Source organism: Arvicola amphibius, chromosome 12 (assembly GCF_903992535.2).
Source record: "Arvicola amphibius chromosome 12, mArvAmp1.2, whole genome shotgun sequence".
Lineage (NCBI taxonomy): Eukaryota > Metazoa > Chordata > Mammalia > Rodentia > Cricetidae > Arvicola > Arvicola amphibius.
Window position 1 is genome coordinate 59,443,639 of NC_052058.2, and position 19,867 is coordinate 59,463,505.

General features: G+C 40.9%; 1 protein-coding gene across 1 annotated transcript in view; it reads left to right on the top strand.

Moving 5' to 3' along the window:
• The window catches only part of Dnm3 (dynamin 3), a 466,696-nt gene extending 448,435 nt beyond the window's left edge, over positions 1-18,261 (top strand). The window contains exon 20 of the mRNA XM_038349305.2: positions 18,169-18,261. Coding sequence (XP_038205233.1) covers positions 18,169-18,205 — 37 coding nt within the window. The 3' untranslated portion in view covers positions 18,206-18,261. The remainder of the gene's footprint in view (positions 1-18,168) is intronic.
• The last annotated feature ends 1,606 nt before the right edge of the window (positions 18,262-19,867 follow it).

Genomic DNA, 19,867 nt, shown 5'->3' on the forward strand with positions numbered 1-19,867 from the left:
CCATCCTTTCAAACTGTTTACACACAGATGTGCACGGAAACAAGACCCTCGCATTTATAAACATTTTGGCTCTATTTTCGCTAAGTCCAGCCGTCATCTTAAGCTCTTCTCCATGTGGCTGTACAGCTCTGGTTTCTTAAGAGCATATTTTGTGAAGGATTTATCCAGGGCGATGGCCGTCTTTGTAAGACAGACGCCTGAAGGACATATGGTTTCCATAGATTTTCTGTCTAGACTGGCTTTATTTAGTGACTCTTGGTCTGAATTGGTCTAGTTAAAGTTTCTGCAGGAGCTTGTATAAAAATTTTAGGTGTGGGCACACCATCAAGGCGTAAGACAAAAGCTTTGACTTTGTATTGGCAAGAGAGTAGAAGGGATCACTGAACGTTTTCCTTTAGGTTAAGTCGTTCCGATCATGTTGAACGGCCGCTCACCCATTCCATCCCAACCACCATCCAGAATGGAGGTGAACTATTAGTCTGACTCCAGCTAAGTCCATACACCCTCAATGTTTTCCTGAGAAAATTCTTTGTTGCCAGTAGGATGTGTGTGTGTGTGTGTGTGTGTGTGTGTGTGTGTGTGTGTGTGTTTGAAAGCTCTAATTCTTTCTTTACATGGCCCAGGGGACCTATGATTTCTTGCCCTTTTAGCACCAATTTTTACAAACACAGCATTTTTCTGACTTGAAGGAAAAGAGAAAAAACTAGCAGGCCACTGAGCAAGGGACTCGACCATTTAGTATGTCGGTAGCTCCTTCAACCAACAATGAAAATTCTGTTTTCAAATGTGGTTTCTGAGCCAGTGTTCAAGACTGCTCTAGAAACAATAAGATCCTTTCAGAAGGAAAGAATAATTTCTAGGCTTGCCCAGAAGTCAGCTTCGCTCCCTCTTCTGTGAGAACCCTAACCCTGTTTAACTGCTTCACAGCAATAGGCTTGTGAAAAGAGAAAAGTCTGTGGGGCACTCTGCACACATACACCACACACACACACACACACACACACACACACACACACACACACACACACCGAGTGCTGTCACTTGGCCTCTCAGTGAGCATTTAATTATTCTTCCCCGCATATTTGTTAACTGACATGGCAGCTCACAAGACACAATGCCTCTCTGTTTTTCTGTTTGCTTTAATTTTTTTCTTTTGTTTTTAAATTTTGAGCTCTAAAGCATATTAGAGCTCCCCCTGCTGGATTTTTAAGAACACTGTTGAGTAGGCCATGAGGGCATGGCATTTCTTTGTCTCCGGTTTTGCCAGTCAAAGGGCAAAAAAAAGAATCCTGTGGTGCAGTTAAAACTGACCTCTTGACTCACCAGGTGTCACCAGGCAGGAGCAAAATATTGCTGCAGCCTGGTCTTTTCTAAATCTTCCGATTCAGATTGTTCCAGTAAAACAATTTTTCAAGAAGAAACTGGCCTGCTCACCTTTCCAGTTACACAGTTACCTTCTCGGAACAGCGGCCCCAAGCCCTACCCCTCTGCCTGGAAGACATTCAAGGTCTTTCTCACCTTTCTATTTTTTTTTTTTCTTTCTTTTTTTTTTTTTTTTTTGGTTTTTCGAGACAGGGTTTCTCTGCAGCTTTTTTTTTTTAAAGCCTGTCCTGGAACTAGCTCTTGTAGACCAGGCTGGCCTCGAACTCACAGAGATCCGCCTGCCTCTGCCTCCCGAGTGCTGGGATTAAAGGCGTGCGCCACCACCGCCCGGCTTTCTCACCTTTCTAAAGCAGATGTGAGTTTTACTGTTTCAACCAGAGGAGCAGATTTCTGTCTTTTCCCTCCCTGTTCCTGCTTTTTTCTTTTCCATGACTTCAAGTGCCAGGGGACTGCATTTCCCAAAAGTGGAAGCTTCTGCTTCCCTTAGCCGCTTCCGGGTTACCTACATCCAAGCCTCACTTTCTTCCTCTAGACTACAAAAGCAGATTCTCCCTCTCCTGGAGCCTGAGGTGAGAGGGAGGTGAGGACCAGGGAAGGTTAGGGTGGAGGAGGAGGAGGAGGAGGAGGAGGAGGAGGAGGAGGAGGAGGAGGAGGAGGAGGAGGAGGAGGAGGAGGAGGAGGAGGAGGAGGAGGAGGAGGAGGAGGAGGAGGAGGAGGAGGAGGAGGAGGAGGAGAAGGAGGAGGAAGAGGAGGAGGAGGAGGAGGAGGAGGAGGAGGAGGAGGAGGAGGAGGAGGAGGAGGAGGAGGAGGAGGAGGAGGAGGAGGAGGAGGAGGAGGAGGAGGAGGAGGAGGAGGAGGGGGGGGAGGAGGAGGAGGAGGAGGAGGAGGAGGAGGAGGAGGAGGAGGAGGAGGAGGAGGAGGAGGAAGGAGGAGGAGGAGGAGGAAAGGAGGAGGAGGAGGAAAGGAGGAGGAGGAGGAGGAGGGAAGGAGGGAGAGGAGGAGGAGGGGGAGGGGGGAGGGGGGAGGAGGAGGAGGGGGAGGAGGAGGAGGAGGAGGAGGAGGAGGAGGAGGAAAAAACCATTGACTGCCTCTGTTTTCTCGGTGTCTGTTTTTGTGTTTACTTCTCTCCATCTCCTTTAGCCCCCTCCTCTCCTCAGCTTACCTGTTGGTAATGATACAGTACAGAGGCCAACAGAGAAAAGCCAATATCACAACTAGTCTTTTAAACATAGTTTCATACACCGAAACACCCTCTAAGCTCTCCAAGTTGTTTGATCACTTTGTTGGGATGTGAGTTATAACAAGTCATGTGATGCTTGTGATAAAGGGTGGGCGATGCTTGCTTTTCTAAACAGTAGCACTTTTCCAGGGTTCCTATCCTTTACAGACACCTGTTCCCATTCCTGGAACACCAGACCCTCTACTTTTCCTATGCTCTAGAAGTCTCTCTCTCTCTCTCTCTCTCTCTCTCTCTCTCTCTCTCTAAGCCAGAACTCCAAGTGCCCCTTCCACTCAGCTACCACTTACCTGCTGTTGTCACTACTAACCTGTCTCAGTCCTAACAAAAAAAGCCTTCCAAACAGTGACGATATTTCTTTGCATATCTGTCAAGATAGCGCCTTGTATATACACAGGGAAAGAAAAAATGCAAAATGAGTTGACCTGCAATGCTTAATCAAAATTTACTTTGGAGCCTGGCCCCCATGCAATGTACTTTTAAAATATATATATATATATATATATATATATATATATATATATATATATATTTGTTTATTTTACATCCCAACCAGTGTGCCCACCACCCAGTCCACTCCTCCTCTGTTTCTGTTTAGGAAAGGGCAGGTCTTCCATGAGCAACAACAAAACATGGCATATTAAGTTGTGCTAAGACTAAGTACCTCCCTATGTGTTAAGGTTGGGCACGGCAACCCAGTGCAAGTAGGGCCATGCAGTGTATTTTATAAACCGATAAAAATACACTTTCTTTCAGTAAATCTCCTGAAATAATCTGAGTCAATGTTGTTGTAAAATCCTTTTCCTCATCTTCAACTGAGACAGACTTAATGGGAATGAGTCATCATTGAAAAGCTGGGTTGCTTTTGTTGTTGTACGCATATTGCATCAGACCTGCTAGGGAAACATAAATCAGATCTATAGAGCAGTCTAAATAAACTCTAACAAACACATTTTATTTCTATTTGCCTCAGAGACTAACTTATTGTCACCAAATATTGTATCCAATTTTCTCCTTATGCTCTCATTTCAAATACCATAAATTTATTCTTACTTTCCTAGTGATAAATTTGTATATATATAAAATCAAGAGTTTATTCTGTTATTCTTTTTCTTTTCTTTTTTGGTTTTTGGGGCTTTTTTGGTTTTTTTGTTTTGTTTTGTTTTGTTTTGTTTTCCGAGACAGAGTTTCCCTGTGTAACAGTCCTAGCTGTCCTGGAACTAGCTCTTGTAGAGCAGGCAGGCCTCGAACTCACAGTGATCTGCCTGCCACTGCCTCCCGAGTGCTGAGATATTCTGTTATTCTGACAGTAGACTATATGTCATCTCTTAGATGTAGTGAGTAGTATTATCTTTAGATCCTTCAAAGATATAGACCAGGCTTTCTATACTTCAAAGTATAGACCAGGCTTTCTATACTTCAAAGTATAGACCAGGCTTTCGATACTTTCCTATACTTTCATCCATCTACTACAAACTATTCTCGGACAACAATGAGCTTGGTGACATTCCTTAAGCCACAAAAGGCAAAAAAATAAAACCCTGCTTTTGGATACCCAGTACCCACACTTAAGGGGAAAAAAAATAAAAAATGGTATGTGTGTTGGAAATATGATTCCAGTGTTGGAAAGGGGAGACATGAGGACCCCTGGGGCTTACTGGCCAGCCCTTCTAGCTAAAGCCAGGAACTCCTTGTCTAAAAATTTAAGGTAAAAAGTGATTGAGGAAAACTAACATCAACCTCTGGCCTGCCTAAACACACACACACACACACACACACACACACTTGCACGCACGCACACACACCACCCCAAAGCTGATGAACAATGTAGTCTATCCTAGTGGGGTCTCCCTGAACCCATTAAGACCGGCCTCACATCATGAACACTCAAGGCCAGATAACAGAAAGAAAGCCAGCTGGAATTAGACTTCTATTCTTAAAAGACAATAAAGTAAGAGAAGGAAACAAATGGTGGCTTCTCAACCTTATCAGTGAAGGCTTCTGCCCAAAATGCCACCCACCCTGCATGAGCATCAGACTTTCTTACAAAAACTGTCATTGTCCAAAATCCTGTAAATGGGTCATCCCTGCAGCCATAGCTTCAAGTCTGACATCTTTCCCTTTGATTTGAAAGCAGAAACATGGTTCTTCTATCATAACCATAAACCGCCCACACACAACACAGTGTTTCAATAAACGTTAAATGATACAAGATGCTCCATTTCAATGTAATGGATTACTTAATGAAGCCCATCGCTTAACAAAGCAACTGAGGAATATTTGGTACAAAACAAATAAGTTTGCCCCAAACAAACTGTCTTGTGAGGTAAATGTCTTTGGAAATGGGAATGGTTGGGAATCAGACCAGTGAAATAAACAGTAAACCTTATATACCTTCCTGGTGCTGAAGTTGGCACACGTCTTAGAATTTGTCTGAAGTTTCTTCCTAGCAGTGTTTACAATACAGTCTCCTTTTCTTATTGTTTTAGAAATAGAATAATATTCACTTCTTTCAAAAGAGTAAGTGGGTCAAGGCTCTTCAGGATTTTTAATTGCACATATTGCACATATATGGATTTCTTTCATATGAAACTGGGTATATTCCAAAGATGTCTAAATCATTCAGAAGGACCGTAGTGGTATCTTATTCTCCCACTTTTTTCTTCTGTCATTAATTCACCACACTACTACGCCTTTTTTTTTTTTTTCAGTTAATGGCCCTAGGGACATCCTTAATGAGCTCACAAGTAAACAGGTTTTCCTAATTTATTCATTTGGAAAAAAAAGCAAACTTACTATGAAACAAACCAAAGATCATGCTAAATTCTGGAGTATGGTAGACAGAATGAATAGCAGACCTGACAGCTAGCAAAAATTTCTATCTTCCTAGTCTTCTCTCTGCTACTGCCTACCACTGTTCGCCACTACCCCAACCCCAAGCCCAGTCCAAGGCTGATGAGATTAATGAGAATCTGCTCTGCCATCAAAATACTCAGTTTTCTTTCCATTCTCCATTCCCACCATCAAACTCTTCCCTGTGACACGCATAATTCAAGTCCCCTTTGGTTGTCATAGGTCTCCACTCCCTTATCACTGGCAGACTCTGTGTGTAGTCTTCCAAATCACCGTTGCCCTTGCTATCACCGCATGGTCACAGTTTCAAGCCTATCAGAGTGTACACTGGGGTGACGAGCTCCAGAATCCCACTGTTCCGTATTTAAAATGCAGTGCTACCGTGCAAAGCTCTTGCACGTTTGTCTCAGTTCACTTGCCCTGCCACTCAAAAGTAGATTCCAAGCTTCTGCATGGCACAGTCTGCTCCACATAGTAGCTGATGAACAATGCACAAATGTAGGAATAAACTTTGCTATGTTTTCTGAGTTACAAATGAAAAAAAAAACACAAAGCCTACAAACAATCCATAAAAAATAAAACCCACATAATTGAGCAATTATAGCTATACTTGATGTGTTTTTTAACTTCTACTCTAGGATATATTTCTATATAAACATGTTGTCTCAAATACAAGCCTCTAGCACCAAAGTGTTATTTATACACATGGCCTCATGGGACCTGCTCACCTTGACCTAGCTTGGACTCCAACCTCAATGGCTATCATCTTGTTTAGGCACTTTTCAGTTACTCATTCATCTGTCTATTGTTCAGCAAATATTTATTCATTGCTCCTGAATCTCAATGTACTAAATGCTTAATATACACAGTAAAACAGCATGTGCATTCTCTATTCTCCAGGAACTTTAAATGTATTGGGAGTTCAGGCAGTAAAGTGCTGGCAAGTGACATATAAGACAAGAACAAAAGGATCGGGAGATCTCAGCTGCATTCCTTTCTCTCTGGGTTATAAGCCTTTGTCTAACCTATCATGTTTGCATACAGCAATCCAATCTGCTTTCTGTGTCCTGAGTGTCACTGAATTCATAGTCCGACATCCCCTAAACCAGTGTATTATTACACCCTAGCAGAGTCTTCCTCCTTCAAGTCTAAATTCTGGCTACCAACTCCCATATTTCATAACTATTTAATTACTAAAAATACATCTCCATAGGTTATTTGTCAAACTCCTTGGAGATAGGATGCTATTATTTTAAGGTTTTGGTTGTTTGTTTTTATTTGTTTGTTTGTTTTCTGCTTATACTTTTTTGTTTTGTTTTTTAAGACAGGGTTTCTCTGTGTAGCTTTTGTTCTGAAACTTGCTCTGTAGTCCAGATTTGCCTCGAACTCATAGAGATCCACCTGCCTCTGCCTCCCAAGTGCTGGGATTAAAGCTGTGCACCACCACCGCCTGACCAATGCTATTGTTTAGTACTATTCCAAACACTAAAGTACTGAATAATAAAATAATTCATAGGAAGAATCTCCATTTTCAATTCTACACATGCACAACATGGGAGGGGGAAATAGATAGCACAGTGGTTGAGAACACATACCACTATTCCACAGGACCCAAGTTTTTTTTTCCTAATGTAACTCACAACTGATGAAACTGCAGCTCTGAGAAATCCAACACCTTCTTCTGGCCTCTGCAGGTACATTCATAAGTGTACACACACACACATACACACACACAATTTAAAACCACACAATCTAAAAAAAATGGAAGCTACTGTCACTATTAATAAACACTGTTTCTATGTGATGAGACCAATGGATGATATAACATCAGGTGTTATTAACTTCCAGGGTTATTTTTCTATTTATCCAGCTCTCCAATACTCACTAAATGGATGGTAAGCTGTGGACCAGGCACTTCGGGAATACTGAGATGAGTAACCAGTAAAGATGGAAACGTGACCCTAGTCAGAATCTAGCGAGATGACTGACCACATTGTCACTGGAGCAAGTGGAAGGGGAAAGTAGGTCAGAGAGGGCCTCCTTCCCTCTAGACTCTAAAAGAGTCTAGAAAGATGAACAAAAAGTCATTGTGAACAAAAGTACATATAACACCACACTAAACACTGCATGACACCTATAAGACCTGTGACCTTCCCATCAAAAGAGAAACTGGTACAGATTCAAGACTTGGGATGTAAGCTCAAAGAATACGGATAATGGCCATCTCAAACATGGGAGAATATACTAACAAAAGGGAAATTGTTTTTGCATAGTCGTATGAAGAAAATTGCTTTTTCTCAGTGGAGAATTGCCAAACAGTTCGGGTGGTCATAGAGCCTTTCTGCAAAAGGTCTTGTTCACTGCACAGCTAGCATCAATTATGCTTGTTCCTCTGCCAATAGGTATCTCTATGCATCCTTTTAAAATCTAGTCACTGCTGAAGAGTAAAATAGCACAGGACATTAAATTAGAATGTACTGGTGTTTCCTAGCCAATTTTTAGGTATAGGAGGAAAATGGGACTGTCCATGACTTCATGCTAAGTGGTCAATAGTCTCACTATTAAATCAACAATATCCCTTCTGTTCTGCTTTCCCCTGGGCTTTGACTTATATCTTATAGCTTGTGATGTGTGTGGTATGTGTGTGTGTGTGTGTGTGTGTGTGTTACTCAACTGAGAGATGACAGTTGTCAAGGTCAGGACCTTCACAAATGTCAGAACCAGCTCTAACTACCAGGAAACGGGGTGTGGTTTTGAGGCACCCCATCATTTTTTTCAATTTTTCCAACTGTGGGGTTTCACCCCAGAAAATGGGTATCCAATCGATCATCTGAGTGCTTCCAGTTCAGAAACATGACTACAACTCTAAAAATAGTCTTTTGAAAAAAATCTCAGCTGGGAAGATTAGTCAAAAAAAATTCCACTTAGGTCATGTGTTGAACTAGAGAGAAATATAAAACACTATTTCAAAGTATATAGTATATAGTACTATATAAGTATATAGTGCATACAGAGAAAGCTCATTAGCACAGTTGCAACATAAATGTGTTCAAAAAATAAATAATATGACTTGATAATGTTGAACTTCTCAAGTACAATAACATTTAATCACGTGGATGGTTTTCAGAAACGCCATGGCCCACCAGATAGTGGCTAATACTACTATAAATCTTGATGAGCCCTGGAAGACTCCAAATAGAGCAGTCACTCATGCAGCTTACGTGGGTGCTCACACCTAGCCTGTTCATAACCACTGCAGAAAAGATTCAAAACCATTGTTGATACTTAATACACTTCATTAGTTCCTGCAGGGGGCACACCTCAGCACAGTTCACCTTCTGGAACAGTGGTTCTTAGCCTTCAATACCAGAACTCTTTGATATAGTTCCTCATGTTGTAGTGACCCCTCGCCAAACGTAAAATTATTTTTGTTGTGACTTCACAACTGTAATTTTGCTACTGTTATAAATCATGATGTAAATACCTTTGGAGATAAAGATTTGCCAAAGGGATTGTGACCCACAGTTTGAGAACCACTACTCTGTAACTATTGTTCTCAACTGTCTGAGATCTGTGCAGTATGTTCCACAGTGGCTTTCAAATTATTCCATATTTGTATTAGTATTGGGAGAAATCTCTTTGGTTTTAATAAACATTTGCATAATGAAAAATAAACACTCTCCATTGAAAATTAGGATAGCTGGAGGACTCAAAGGTGACGATCTTAGGATCGCTGCAGATGGGGACTACTCCTCTTGACCTGAATTGCATGCGCATGCGCATGATGGCTCTTTGTCAGTGTCCTAAAAGAACGGTTCTGCTATTATACCTGTTTCTTTACCTGTCTCTTTCTCTTTTTCTAGCCGGAGGCCACCCCCATCGCCAACTCGCCCTACTATAATCCGTCCACTAGAATCCTCACTGTTAGACTAAATGGAGTATCTGGCATGGCAATTAATCACTAACGATTTCTGCAAAAGCAACATATTCTGTAAGCTTTGCGGTCAACCATGAGTACGCGCATGTGTGGACATCCATAGGCAAGTAGCCAGTTTTACTAATGTATCCATCACCCATCTTCATTGCTCATGGTATGCCAGACCTTTGAGGTTTGACATGAAGAACTGCTAACCTGTAGAAAGACTTAACATGTTAACTGTTAACCTTAACTGAGCAAGGTAGTTTTGTATAGCAGCCCTATACTTTGGTACCATTTATCTACTCAACATATGACTGAAGAGTTTTCTCAGATGTCTACAGAGCAGTTATAACAATTCTTAACAGACATAAGAATGAGCTTCGAGCCGCACAAGTTCTCCCCACATTCTGTTTGGGATGGCAGATACTCTGTTGTCTGATATTAATGCCACTACCTACTCCACAATCACCTTTAGAATTCTTCCCCTTATTTCATAAGACTGCTAGGAAGCAAGGTTTTAAAATTAGGGCTGCTGAAGGTGCATGAGGCAGTCAGCAGAGGGAACACCTGCAGGGTTTGCTCTAGGGAGCTCCTCCCAGAACCAGTGGACTGTGCTTCTGTGCTTCGTCCTAGAAGCTCAAGCAGCAGCGAAGCAACACCTGGGTTTTTTGGTAAGAACCAAAAATAAGTCAATAGATTTGGCTACTTTCAGAGTTCAAGGAAAATATCACCTTTCTAAAAGTGTCTGGGGAAACATAATTTATTATCTTATGTATTTACTTCTTAATAGGCGCTAATGAAGGAAGGCTGACATTAAAAATATTTAATTTGACAGTTGATTTTTTTTTGACATGGGTAACTAACTCCATTTAGTTTTTATGATTATTGTTTTGACTGGAGCAAAGTTAAATGTAAGTTAATACATGATTCCTATGGTTTACATATAAATGAGTATGCAAGGATCCCTTTAAAACAACTTTAATGTCTCTACCCATTCCAGCCTCTCTTAACTCCTGCAGCGTAATGACACAGTTGCATTGAAAGTACCATCCCTGGTATGGAAACTCAGGGATACCATGGTTGAAGAGCACAGTTCACATGTTTACAGATGCCCTGCTCCAACTTGCTCCCAAAAATGCTTTTGCAATATTGATCTGCAGAACAAATTTTTCTAAAAACTTACAAGAGCAGTCTAGCCTAGAGGCTAATAGTTTAGCCTTGAGGCTAAGTTTTGAACTACCTACATATGGCCAGATGATTCACATGTAGGAAACAGCTAGAAGCCAACTGGAATGCTGTCAGCTAACTGCTCCCAGACAGCTGAATGAGCATCCACTGAATTGTACGTCCCATGACATTATTCCATAGTCACAGAAGGAAATCAGGTTTCACTAACTGCGGTGTCTCCCTTTGAAAGTAGCAAACATGATTTGTATGTGAACTTCATTTTAATTTCCTGTGCAGTTTCTAGCCAAAGCAGGTAGCCCTAAAGTATGACATAAAAACTTTTAACCATTATTTAAAAATGAAAATAATTCCAACTTAAATGGCACTGCATTGAACTTATTCTAATGGGCTATATCCCACTTATATTTGGCACACAAAAGGGACATAATATCATCACTCCTCACTTCTCTCATTTTTCCCATTGAAAAAAAAAATCTCTCTGAATGGAACTCATATACAAGATGCACATTGTCTTTGAAAAAGGTGACCCAACTAAATGGAAAAACATTAAGCAAACCTTCATAATCAGACAAAACTCCCTCCTCTTAGGATTTGCTCTGCTTCTTCCTTTGAGGTCTCTAAAATAAGCAACTAACAAATCACATGCTTCAGGGTTTGGCTGTGTACTTACTGTGGTTTTGCATCTTGCTGTCTTTCAAAATTTTCCTTCTGTCAGAGGAAAGTATTGCAGAAAACCACTGGTTTTCTCAGATCAGCACAAAGCGATGTCAAGGCAAACTGGGGATCTGTCTCTCCAAGTTTCTTACCACTGATCTTAGACGGTCATAAACAATGGCATTTGTCAACTTTGGCTTTTGCTTCTTGATCCACAGATGCCCTGTCCCAAATGTCTCCATTTGTCTGGACAGTTTTGGTCTCTTTGCTACTGTGTTATATTTGGTGGCACCCAGCACTCCCCAGCCCACCCCACCCCCAGAATTTCAGCAATGTATTCCAGAATATTTTCCGTTTGAAGGGTTTTCATCCTGCTAAGAGGAGACAGTGGCGCGAGTGGAGCCTGACGTTCTAGTGTGTGCAGAGTTTGCGGAGTGGCATGCACTTCAGGCCTTAAGATGGGAATGTAAGACTAAAGGGCCTTCCAGTTCCCATCCCATATCTCACCTCCTGACTGATGCTTCTGATGTCAGCACAATAGATGTTGCTCTATCTTGTCTAGCATCATCATCATAATAAACCCAGTGTTTTTAGGATTTGAAAAAAAATTAACTGTACTCGTTTGATAAGTAAATGCAGTTTTACTGTCAAATGCTAAATTCTGCATGCCTGTTGGCTGACTGGAATAGCCATTTACTCAGTTGTGGATGGAATATGAAATAGTATTGATTTAGAACAGATACATTCTCAAAAATCATCTAACAAAACCTTAACTATTGCTTTTAGATGTGTTTATAGCATAGAAGAGCAGTAGGGTCTATTCACTGGCAATTCCGCTGTTCATACAGATATATACTCATTCTATCCAAAAGCAAAATAAACAATTCCTGTAATGTAAGCACTCTGAACTTAGAATTAAGTAGCCACATAGATTAATCTGTGATTTTTAGACTGTAGTCATAACTCTAAAATACAAAATGGGACCTGATACCAGTATATGATGAGTGTCAATGTTTCCTCTGTACTCATTTTCTCTGCATGTCTCCAGCAATACACTACATACATAGTAAACATGTATCTGTGTCCTTTTTGAGTAAGTAAATTCAAAAGCACTTGCATAAGTGCCATTAAGCATGAATGTGATAACATGTGCATTATATATGTATATGTATGAGCATAAATATCAGTGTAAATCTGTGCTCAGTATGTAAGAATATGAATATATTTTTAACTGTGCTAATGTATGATCTATGTTAGGAAGATCTGCCATAACTTGTGATTACAGTAATTCATTTCTCATAACATACATGAGATACACAAGATTTTATAACTCATACTGTATATATCCTGAGGGGCACAAAGCTTATGAGAAACATGATAAGGTAGAGTAATGTCTATAGCCATTAGTATTAAAACCCACAGCACTGCTGCCTAAAGGAATTACCCTTTAGCGATACTCTGATAAAAAGGATAAGGTTCAGAAGCTTTTCTCTAAACTCTGATATTTGAGGATATTTGATATTTGACTCTTAAGAAGCTAAGTTGATCTGTATGGTCATTTGTTCTCTGCAGTAAAAGTTAAAAGAATACAGAAAGTCAGCAGCATAATGAAAGGAATGTATCTTTCCAAGCAAAACTGTCAAACATGCAGGGAACAGGTTGCTTAATTCCTTGGAAGCATGCTAGCTACTCTTTCAGGTGAACCTTTTGCATTTGGAAAACTGTAGAATAACTTTAAATCAATGGGGATTCCCGTAAGATAGAGAATAAAGCTTAAACAGATCTCCAAACTATCTTAGTTCAGTGAGAGATGATTGTGTTTAAGACTCAAGTCATGAGTTTTATGTCATTTCGTCTAGCTGTGAACTCAGAGTTCCTGTGAATAAGGCCAATTTTAGAGAAACAATGGATAATTCATCAGATCATTTAGGCTTTCCTAAAGAACTCAATTTGTCTTTAAAAAAAATAGGCTGTCTGTCTAGCAGATACGTTTAAATTTGTGGTGCTCTGTATGTGAAACTTTAATGATGTTTTTGAAGTATATATAGTATATGCCTTGTTAGTTGTGTATATATAAATACATGTAAAATATTTGTTTGTGTGAGAGCAAGAGACGGGAACCTCAGAGAATCTCCTGTTTAAGGTTTGTTAGTGCTGGTATACTGGAGAGACTTTGCATCCTCTAGTCAAGGGCTTCACATGTGACTCAGCTCAAGGTATTACTTTCCTTACTGCCTTTACCTTTATATTCCCCAAACTTTACTCATAATATTTTCAAATTATACAAAAATTACCCCACTGTCTTATACTGACTGCTGCCAATCTGTGGGAATCATTTCTCAGAAACCCTAGCACTCTGACCTTGGGTGTTTGTGTCCATATGCACTGCTTTTGTTTCATGGACTTGTATGTAGCCCTCTTCCCTCCCTGTTCTGAATCAAATTTCTCTTTTGCTTTTTTAGGAATCATGAGTATGTAGTAGTCAAAAATTGTCTTCTTTGTCTATTCTTTAATTAACATGAGCCAAAATACTTTTTACTGTTTCTCTCTCTCTCTCTCTCTCTCTCTCTCTCTCTCTCTCTCTCTCTCTCTCTCTCTCTCTCTCTCTCTCTCTCTCTCTCTCCCTTTTTTGGCACTTTTGGAATTTCTTAATGCTGGATTAATATGGATTCTGTGAATGGGATTTTTGAAGCAAATTCCTAAAGCCTGTATCATCCTTGAAGGTCGTGTACCTATTGTGAAAATGTGAAACTGTATTTCAAACCTGAAATAAATTATTACCTTTGAAGGAATCCCCAATTCCTCATTCGTGTATACATTTGAACCTATGCATTTCAGGAACACCTGCAAGTAAATTCCTATTGCCCCTTTGCTCAGATTTGTCCAACATGACTAAAGTGGAGAGCGATAATGTTTTGTATTCCTGTCCTTAAGAAAAGGAGATTTCTAGAGCAGATTAGGTAAATTACTTGCTGATTTGAAATAATAGGTTGTAGGATTCTAACCTCAAATAGCAGCCCAGAAGCCAAGAAGCAATGTGACAGTTTGCAGCTGAAAAAGAAGTCTTTGTGGGAAAAACCAGGAAGTAGGAGGAAGGATAGCCTATTTACATGTTAGGTCAACAGAAGACAAACACTGAGAACCTAGCTAGTGTGTGTTACCTGCTCACCAGGCACAAAAGTGAAGTGAACCTGCAATGTGTCCACTAAGAAGAAAAGATAAGTGTTCAGTAGGTACAGACAATCCTTTCCCTAGTTGTGTTTCCAGATAATAAACACTCTTGGTTACGAGTTCTGATGATAGCACCCTAACCATGCATGGTTCTAGGCTGTGCCACCAAAGTGAAGACAATAGGGGTTAAGAAAGAGAAATATTGGTTTAATTTGCCAGGCATGAGCAGGATTATATAATTATAGGAAAGAGAGCTGGACAGATTGCTCTTCTCAGCTGCAATTTCCTTCTCTATCCATTTCCCACAAGTGGAGAAGCCATGCCTTCAGTGGATGGAGCCTACTGTGGGAGATTGTGGGTAGGAACCAGACTAGTCACTTGTGTTTGGTTTTAACCACACTATTCTAATGTATGCTAATAATATTCGGAATATTTCTAAAAACCCAAAGGACAGTATTGTCACTCTTTGGCACCTTTCCACTTGTATTTTCAAAGCAATTCTGTCATCATTGTAAATCTCTGCTTGATTTGTTCTCAAGATTCCCATCTTTCTGCCACAACCTTTCAATTGCACTTTGGGAAATGCATCTAGCATCTGGTCTCATGAGACGCAACCTGACTCCACCCACATTCTTCTCCCAACTCTTGATACTGTCACACAATGGGTTGTTTATTGGTGCTGGAGTGACATAGTAATTAGAATATATGCAAGAGATATTGACTAAAATAACTGACTTAATTCAAAGCCTTCCAAAGCGCCTCTCCTAAGCTTGTAATAAAGCTCGTACACAGACACTAAAAGTGATTTTATCGGTATACTTTGGGAGATGGCAGCTACAATGTAAATGGCTTTTACTGAAATAAAATAAATAAGATTACACTGTGACTCTTCCACTTCTCAGACTTCCTTGATCAGAAAAGCTTCATTCATGCACCATCCCACAGAACTAGTGTTCCAAGTCACCTGCTTCAGGAAACAGCGTTTTGGGGACACTAGGCACGAAGCAAAGCCATTGGACATGGTGATTACTTTACAGTTACTGACACCAACAAAAAGTTGTGTGATGAGTTCAAGTATAAGAGCAAGGTGAAGTCCCAGCTCAGGATGGACATCTGGAAGCACTGGTAGCTTTGTGCCAACAGTGCCTGAGCTCGCTGGAGGTAGATCCCAAAAGACTAGGTGCATGAAAACAGAAGAGGTATGCACAAGCACCAAGTCTTACCAAACCTTGGGTGGAAACTTGTCATTTCCTACCTTACTTTCTCTCCTCCCCTTTCCAGGGGGAATAAAACTGCGTTGACTAATTTCATTATACTTATGAGGTTATGGTGAACGAAGAAGCCAGGTCTATTTAAAGTTAAACTTCCCCAGAGAAGATGTGAGGACACCCCATTCCTGTTGCCTTTCTTTCCTCACTTCCCCATGTTTCCGGCTCACCCATCTGTGGTGGGATGCTAAGCAAAGCAAGCAAGCAGAGTTTGCTTGGTGGGCAAAGCAAGCAAGCAGAGTTTGTTTGGTGAGATTCCACAGACAAGAGAGAGCATAGAAAGAAAACCCTCCAAGGGTTCATCCCAGGGCGAGGGCACCACCAGCCTAAATTGTAGTAATGGGGCAGAGCTAAGAGGGTGTCATCCATTCTTACCAGTAATTTTTAATGACATTTTCATCTCTTTTTCTTTGCATTTGGAAAAACGAATCTATGAAGTTATTTTTCTGAACATTTAAGAAAATATAACCTGCGTGTATAATCTCAACTACATTATATGGGTCTGTGAATCTTTTTATTGAGCTCTGAAATTTGTTAATTCAGTACTCCAGGACTTTTGTAGTCTTTCCATGTAAACCACACATGTTCAGCGCTTGCCTTCAAACACTCTATAAATATAGAATTCTGAAAAGGGAAAAAAAAAAGTCATGATCCATGGTCGAACTAACAGATCCAGTAACGCTGTTAATTATCAATGGTGCTTTCCTGACAGCAACAGGAGTGTTCAATATGGGGTAAGTGAAGATGAAAAGAAAGGAGCTGCTGAGGGAATGTCACCATGATGTCTAAAGCAAATTTTCCTGCTGCCAGTGAAATCTGTTTTAGGGCATAATATGTCTGATCCTGTTTCTGGATTGGAACACCAAACTAGCTCCCATGGGAAGGTGTTCTTGGCATCTGCTCACAGAATGTCTCTTCAGCACTGTGGACTTGCTGTTAGGTTTAATGGCTCACCTCCCCACCATGCTGAGGTAATTAGGGTGTTCTACAGCCCCTTCAGAACTCAAAAATAGTTCGTTTGCTGGGCAGGTGATAAATCTCATTCAGCCTGACAGAAATGCAATTACACTTTCTTCATGAAAACACTAGGGATACTATTACTGAGATCTCTCAAAGCCCAAGGCTTGTAGGCCCCCCACAGTTTAAAGGTTAGGGACTAAGAACAAGTTTTTCATCATTTAAATAGATGGGAGGCCTCCTTAGCATAGCCAGATTAAATTGGACTGGAGAAAAATTGGTTCAGGACTTTGGGAAAGGTAACCATTCCTCAAGAAAAAGTCCCCTCAGTTTGGTTCCATTAACATCTCACAGAAGATTTCAAAAAAGAGAAAAAGGAAGCATTTTGGGTTTTGCTTTTTATAGACCCAACTATCATCTTAGCAAGAAGGAAGTACGTTGCTGGATATCTGGCCGGGTAGTTCAAGGTGAAGTCCCACACGGCCACAAGAGTCAGTTCACAGTGACTTGGTTAGAAAGAGGGAATTGAAGTGCAGACTTCTGCTGGAACCCACTGGGCAGTCCTTCTTTGTCCTGTCCTTCGTCTGCTACAAAGCTGTGCCTTGCAACATGGAGGTTTCTATATCCCCTGGAGCTGGAAATCATCTCAAATTCCAGAGGCTTATGCCAGGCAGCAGCACAACTCTGGACCCCGACTCCCCAACTCATGGGAAGTGAGGCAGGCTAGGAATCTGGAGAAGTATCCAGAAAACCAGAGTTGGTATACCCTGGACTTGCTTCCCAATAAATCAGGATTTTCACTGTTCCTTGCTCTAAGACAGAGGGAATTCATACAAATCCTGGGGCCACCAAGAACCAACCCCGGGCCTACTATGTTTCCTAGACTGATCCTGGGCTGTCATACCGCACAACCATTCACCTCAGATTCTTAGTTACAAATTCCTAACTGTAAATTAGCTCCTAAGCTGTGCTGGGATGATGTTGCTCATTTGATCTCGAGACCTATTAATTTCCTCACTTTGAAAAATATTTCACTAGTCAGGTGCCAGCGGAAGGCCTAAGGGAGTGAACTGAAATTTCAGTCAACAGAACCCTATAGCAATTCCTGTCCACCATTTACATCTTCAGAAATAACTTGGGGGAGTCATAAAATTAGGGTTAGAAATCAAGCAAGCAATCTAAAAGGTAACTTTAATACTGATCCTAATTCACCTAAGTTTGATGGCAAGGATTTTACCACTGTCTAACAGGGTAACATTTTTGAACGGGCACATATGCCTTAGCATGCTGCTAGTGCCTTGGGAGAGTCTGGATTGCTGCTAGCTCTGCCGTGTGGTGTGCTCTCATTTCTCCTGCATGACTGCCTGGTCTCTTGCTTTATTTGGGTTTTTGTTTGTTTGTTTGTTTATTCTTTCATTTGAATTAGACTTTTGTGGAATATTTTTGCATGCCATTATTTCGATTTATTTTATAATTTAAACATTGTCTTCTCCCTCTACATGTTTTTCTTTTTTATTATTTTGTTTTGTTTTTACTAGGCGACCCCCTCCTGCAGTTCCAGGCCGACCTTCCTAAGCCCATCCCCCCACCCCATCATTCAGTCACTCATCTCCTTTTTTTCCCAATGTGTCTACCCATGGTGTTTAAGGTATTTGTTTGCACTATGTCATATGTACATAAAACTTTTATTTTTGATCTGTGTCTTTAATTAAAAAATAAAGTTTATTCTATATAAAAAATTACATGTGTTCATTTCTTTTCCTATAGAAAAAGGACCTAAACTAAAATAATTCATATAAGTTAATGCCAAGTAAGGTGAAATGCATTTATCTAGATTTTTTTTTTAAGAAGGGGAAATAGATTTTGTGGCAGACTTGGGGCAGGTGGGATGGGAATAGGAGGGGTCAGGTGGGGTGGGAGGGATGCCAGGAAAGAGTACTGGGAGAAATGACTGGAACTGGGGGGCATGTGAGAGGTGATACAGAGACCCAGTGCAGTGGAAACTCCCTGGATTCTACAGGAGTGGACCTAGTGAAGCCTCCTAGCAATGAGGGATTTGGAGCCCAAACTGGCCATCTTCTCTACCCAGGCAAGGCTCCTAGCAGTGAAACTAGGACATCAGCCCAGCCACAAAGCCTTCACACTGCAATCTGTCCTGCCTATAAGATGTGCCAGGTCAATGGTGGCACAGAACTTGCAGGAGTGTCCAATCCATGACTGGTACAACTTGTGGCCCAAGCCATGAGAGGGAGCCCACATCTGACACTGCCTGGATGGCCAGGAACTAGAGCCAGGTCAGCCCAGAGACCCAGGATAGAACCAAACATGACAAAATGTCAGTAAATGATTCCTAGTGATAGTCTGTTATGCTCATAGATTGGTGCCTAACCTAACAGTCATCAGAGAGGCTTCACCCAGCTGCTGATGGAAGCAGATGCTGAGACCCACAGCCAAACATTAGGCAGAACTTGGGAAACCCTACAGAAGACGGGGAGGAAGGATTATAGGAGCCAGAGGGTTTGAGGAGAGGACACCATCAGATCACAGCCCATGGAATCAACTAAGCAGGGCTCATAGGGACTCACAGAGACTGAAACCACAATCATGGAGCCTGGATGAGTCTAAGCTACATCCTCTACATATACCTTATGGTTGTGTAGCTTGGTGTTCTTGAGGTGCTCCTAATGATTATGGGGGGATGTCCTGACTCTTGCTGCCTACTAGGTTGTCTCATTCAGGGTTTGTGCCCAGTTTTATGCTATCTTATTAGGCCAAACTTGGTGGCTATCCCTGAGAGGGGTTGCTCTTTTTGTTTGTTTGATTGTTTGTTTGTTTGTTTGTTTTAAATAAAAGTGGAAGAGGTGTTGATCTGAGGGAGAAGGGAGATAGGGGAAGAGACTAGGGGAAGGGGAGTGAAGGGAAACTTTGAGAAAATAAAAGTAAAAAGAAAATATGAGTATTTTTGAGATGGTTTCATGTAGCCAAGACTGGTCTTGAACTTCTGATCCTGTCTCCACTCACCCAATGCTTAGGTTAGCAGCATGTACCACCACATACAGCTCCTGAAAATAGTTTGATATAGTAAAGAGCTGAATGGGATAGGTTTACTTTATTAGACCACTGTGATTTAAGGTGTTATTTGGCAGAGGATGATAGTGTATTGAACAATAAGTTAATGAATAGAAATTCCTTTCAATGCAATACAAAAAAAAGCAAAAAGAATGAACATCTAGGAGC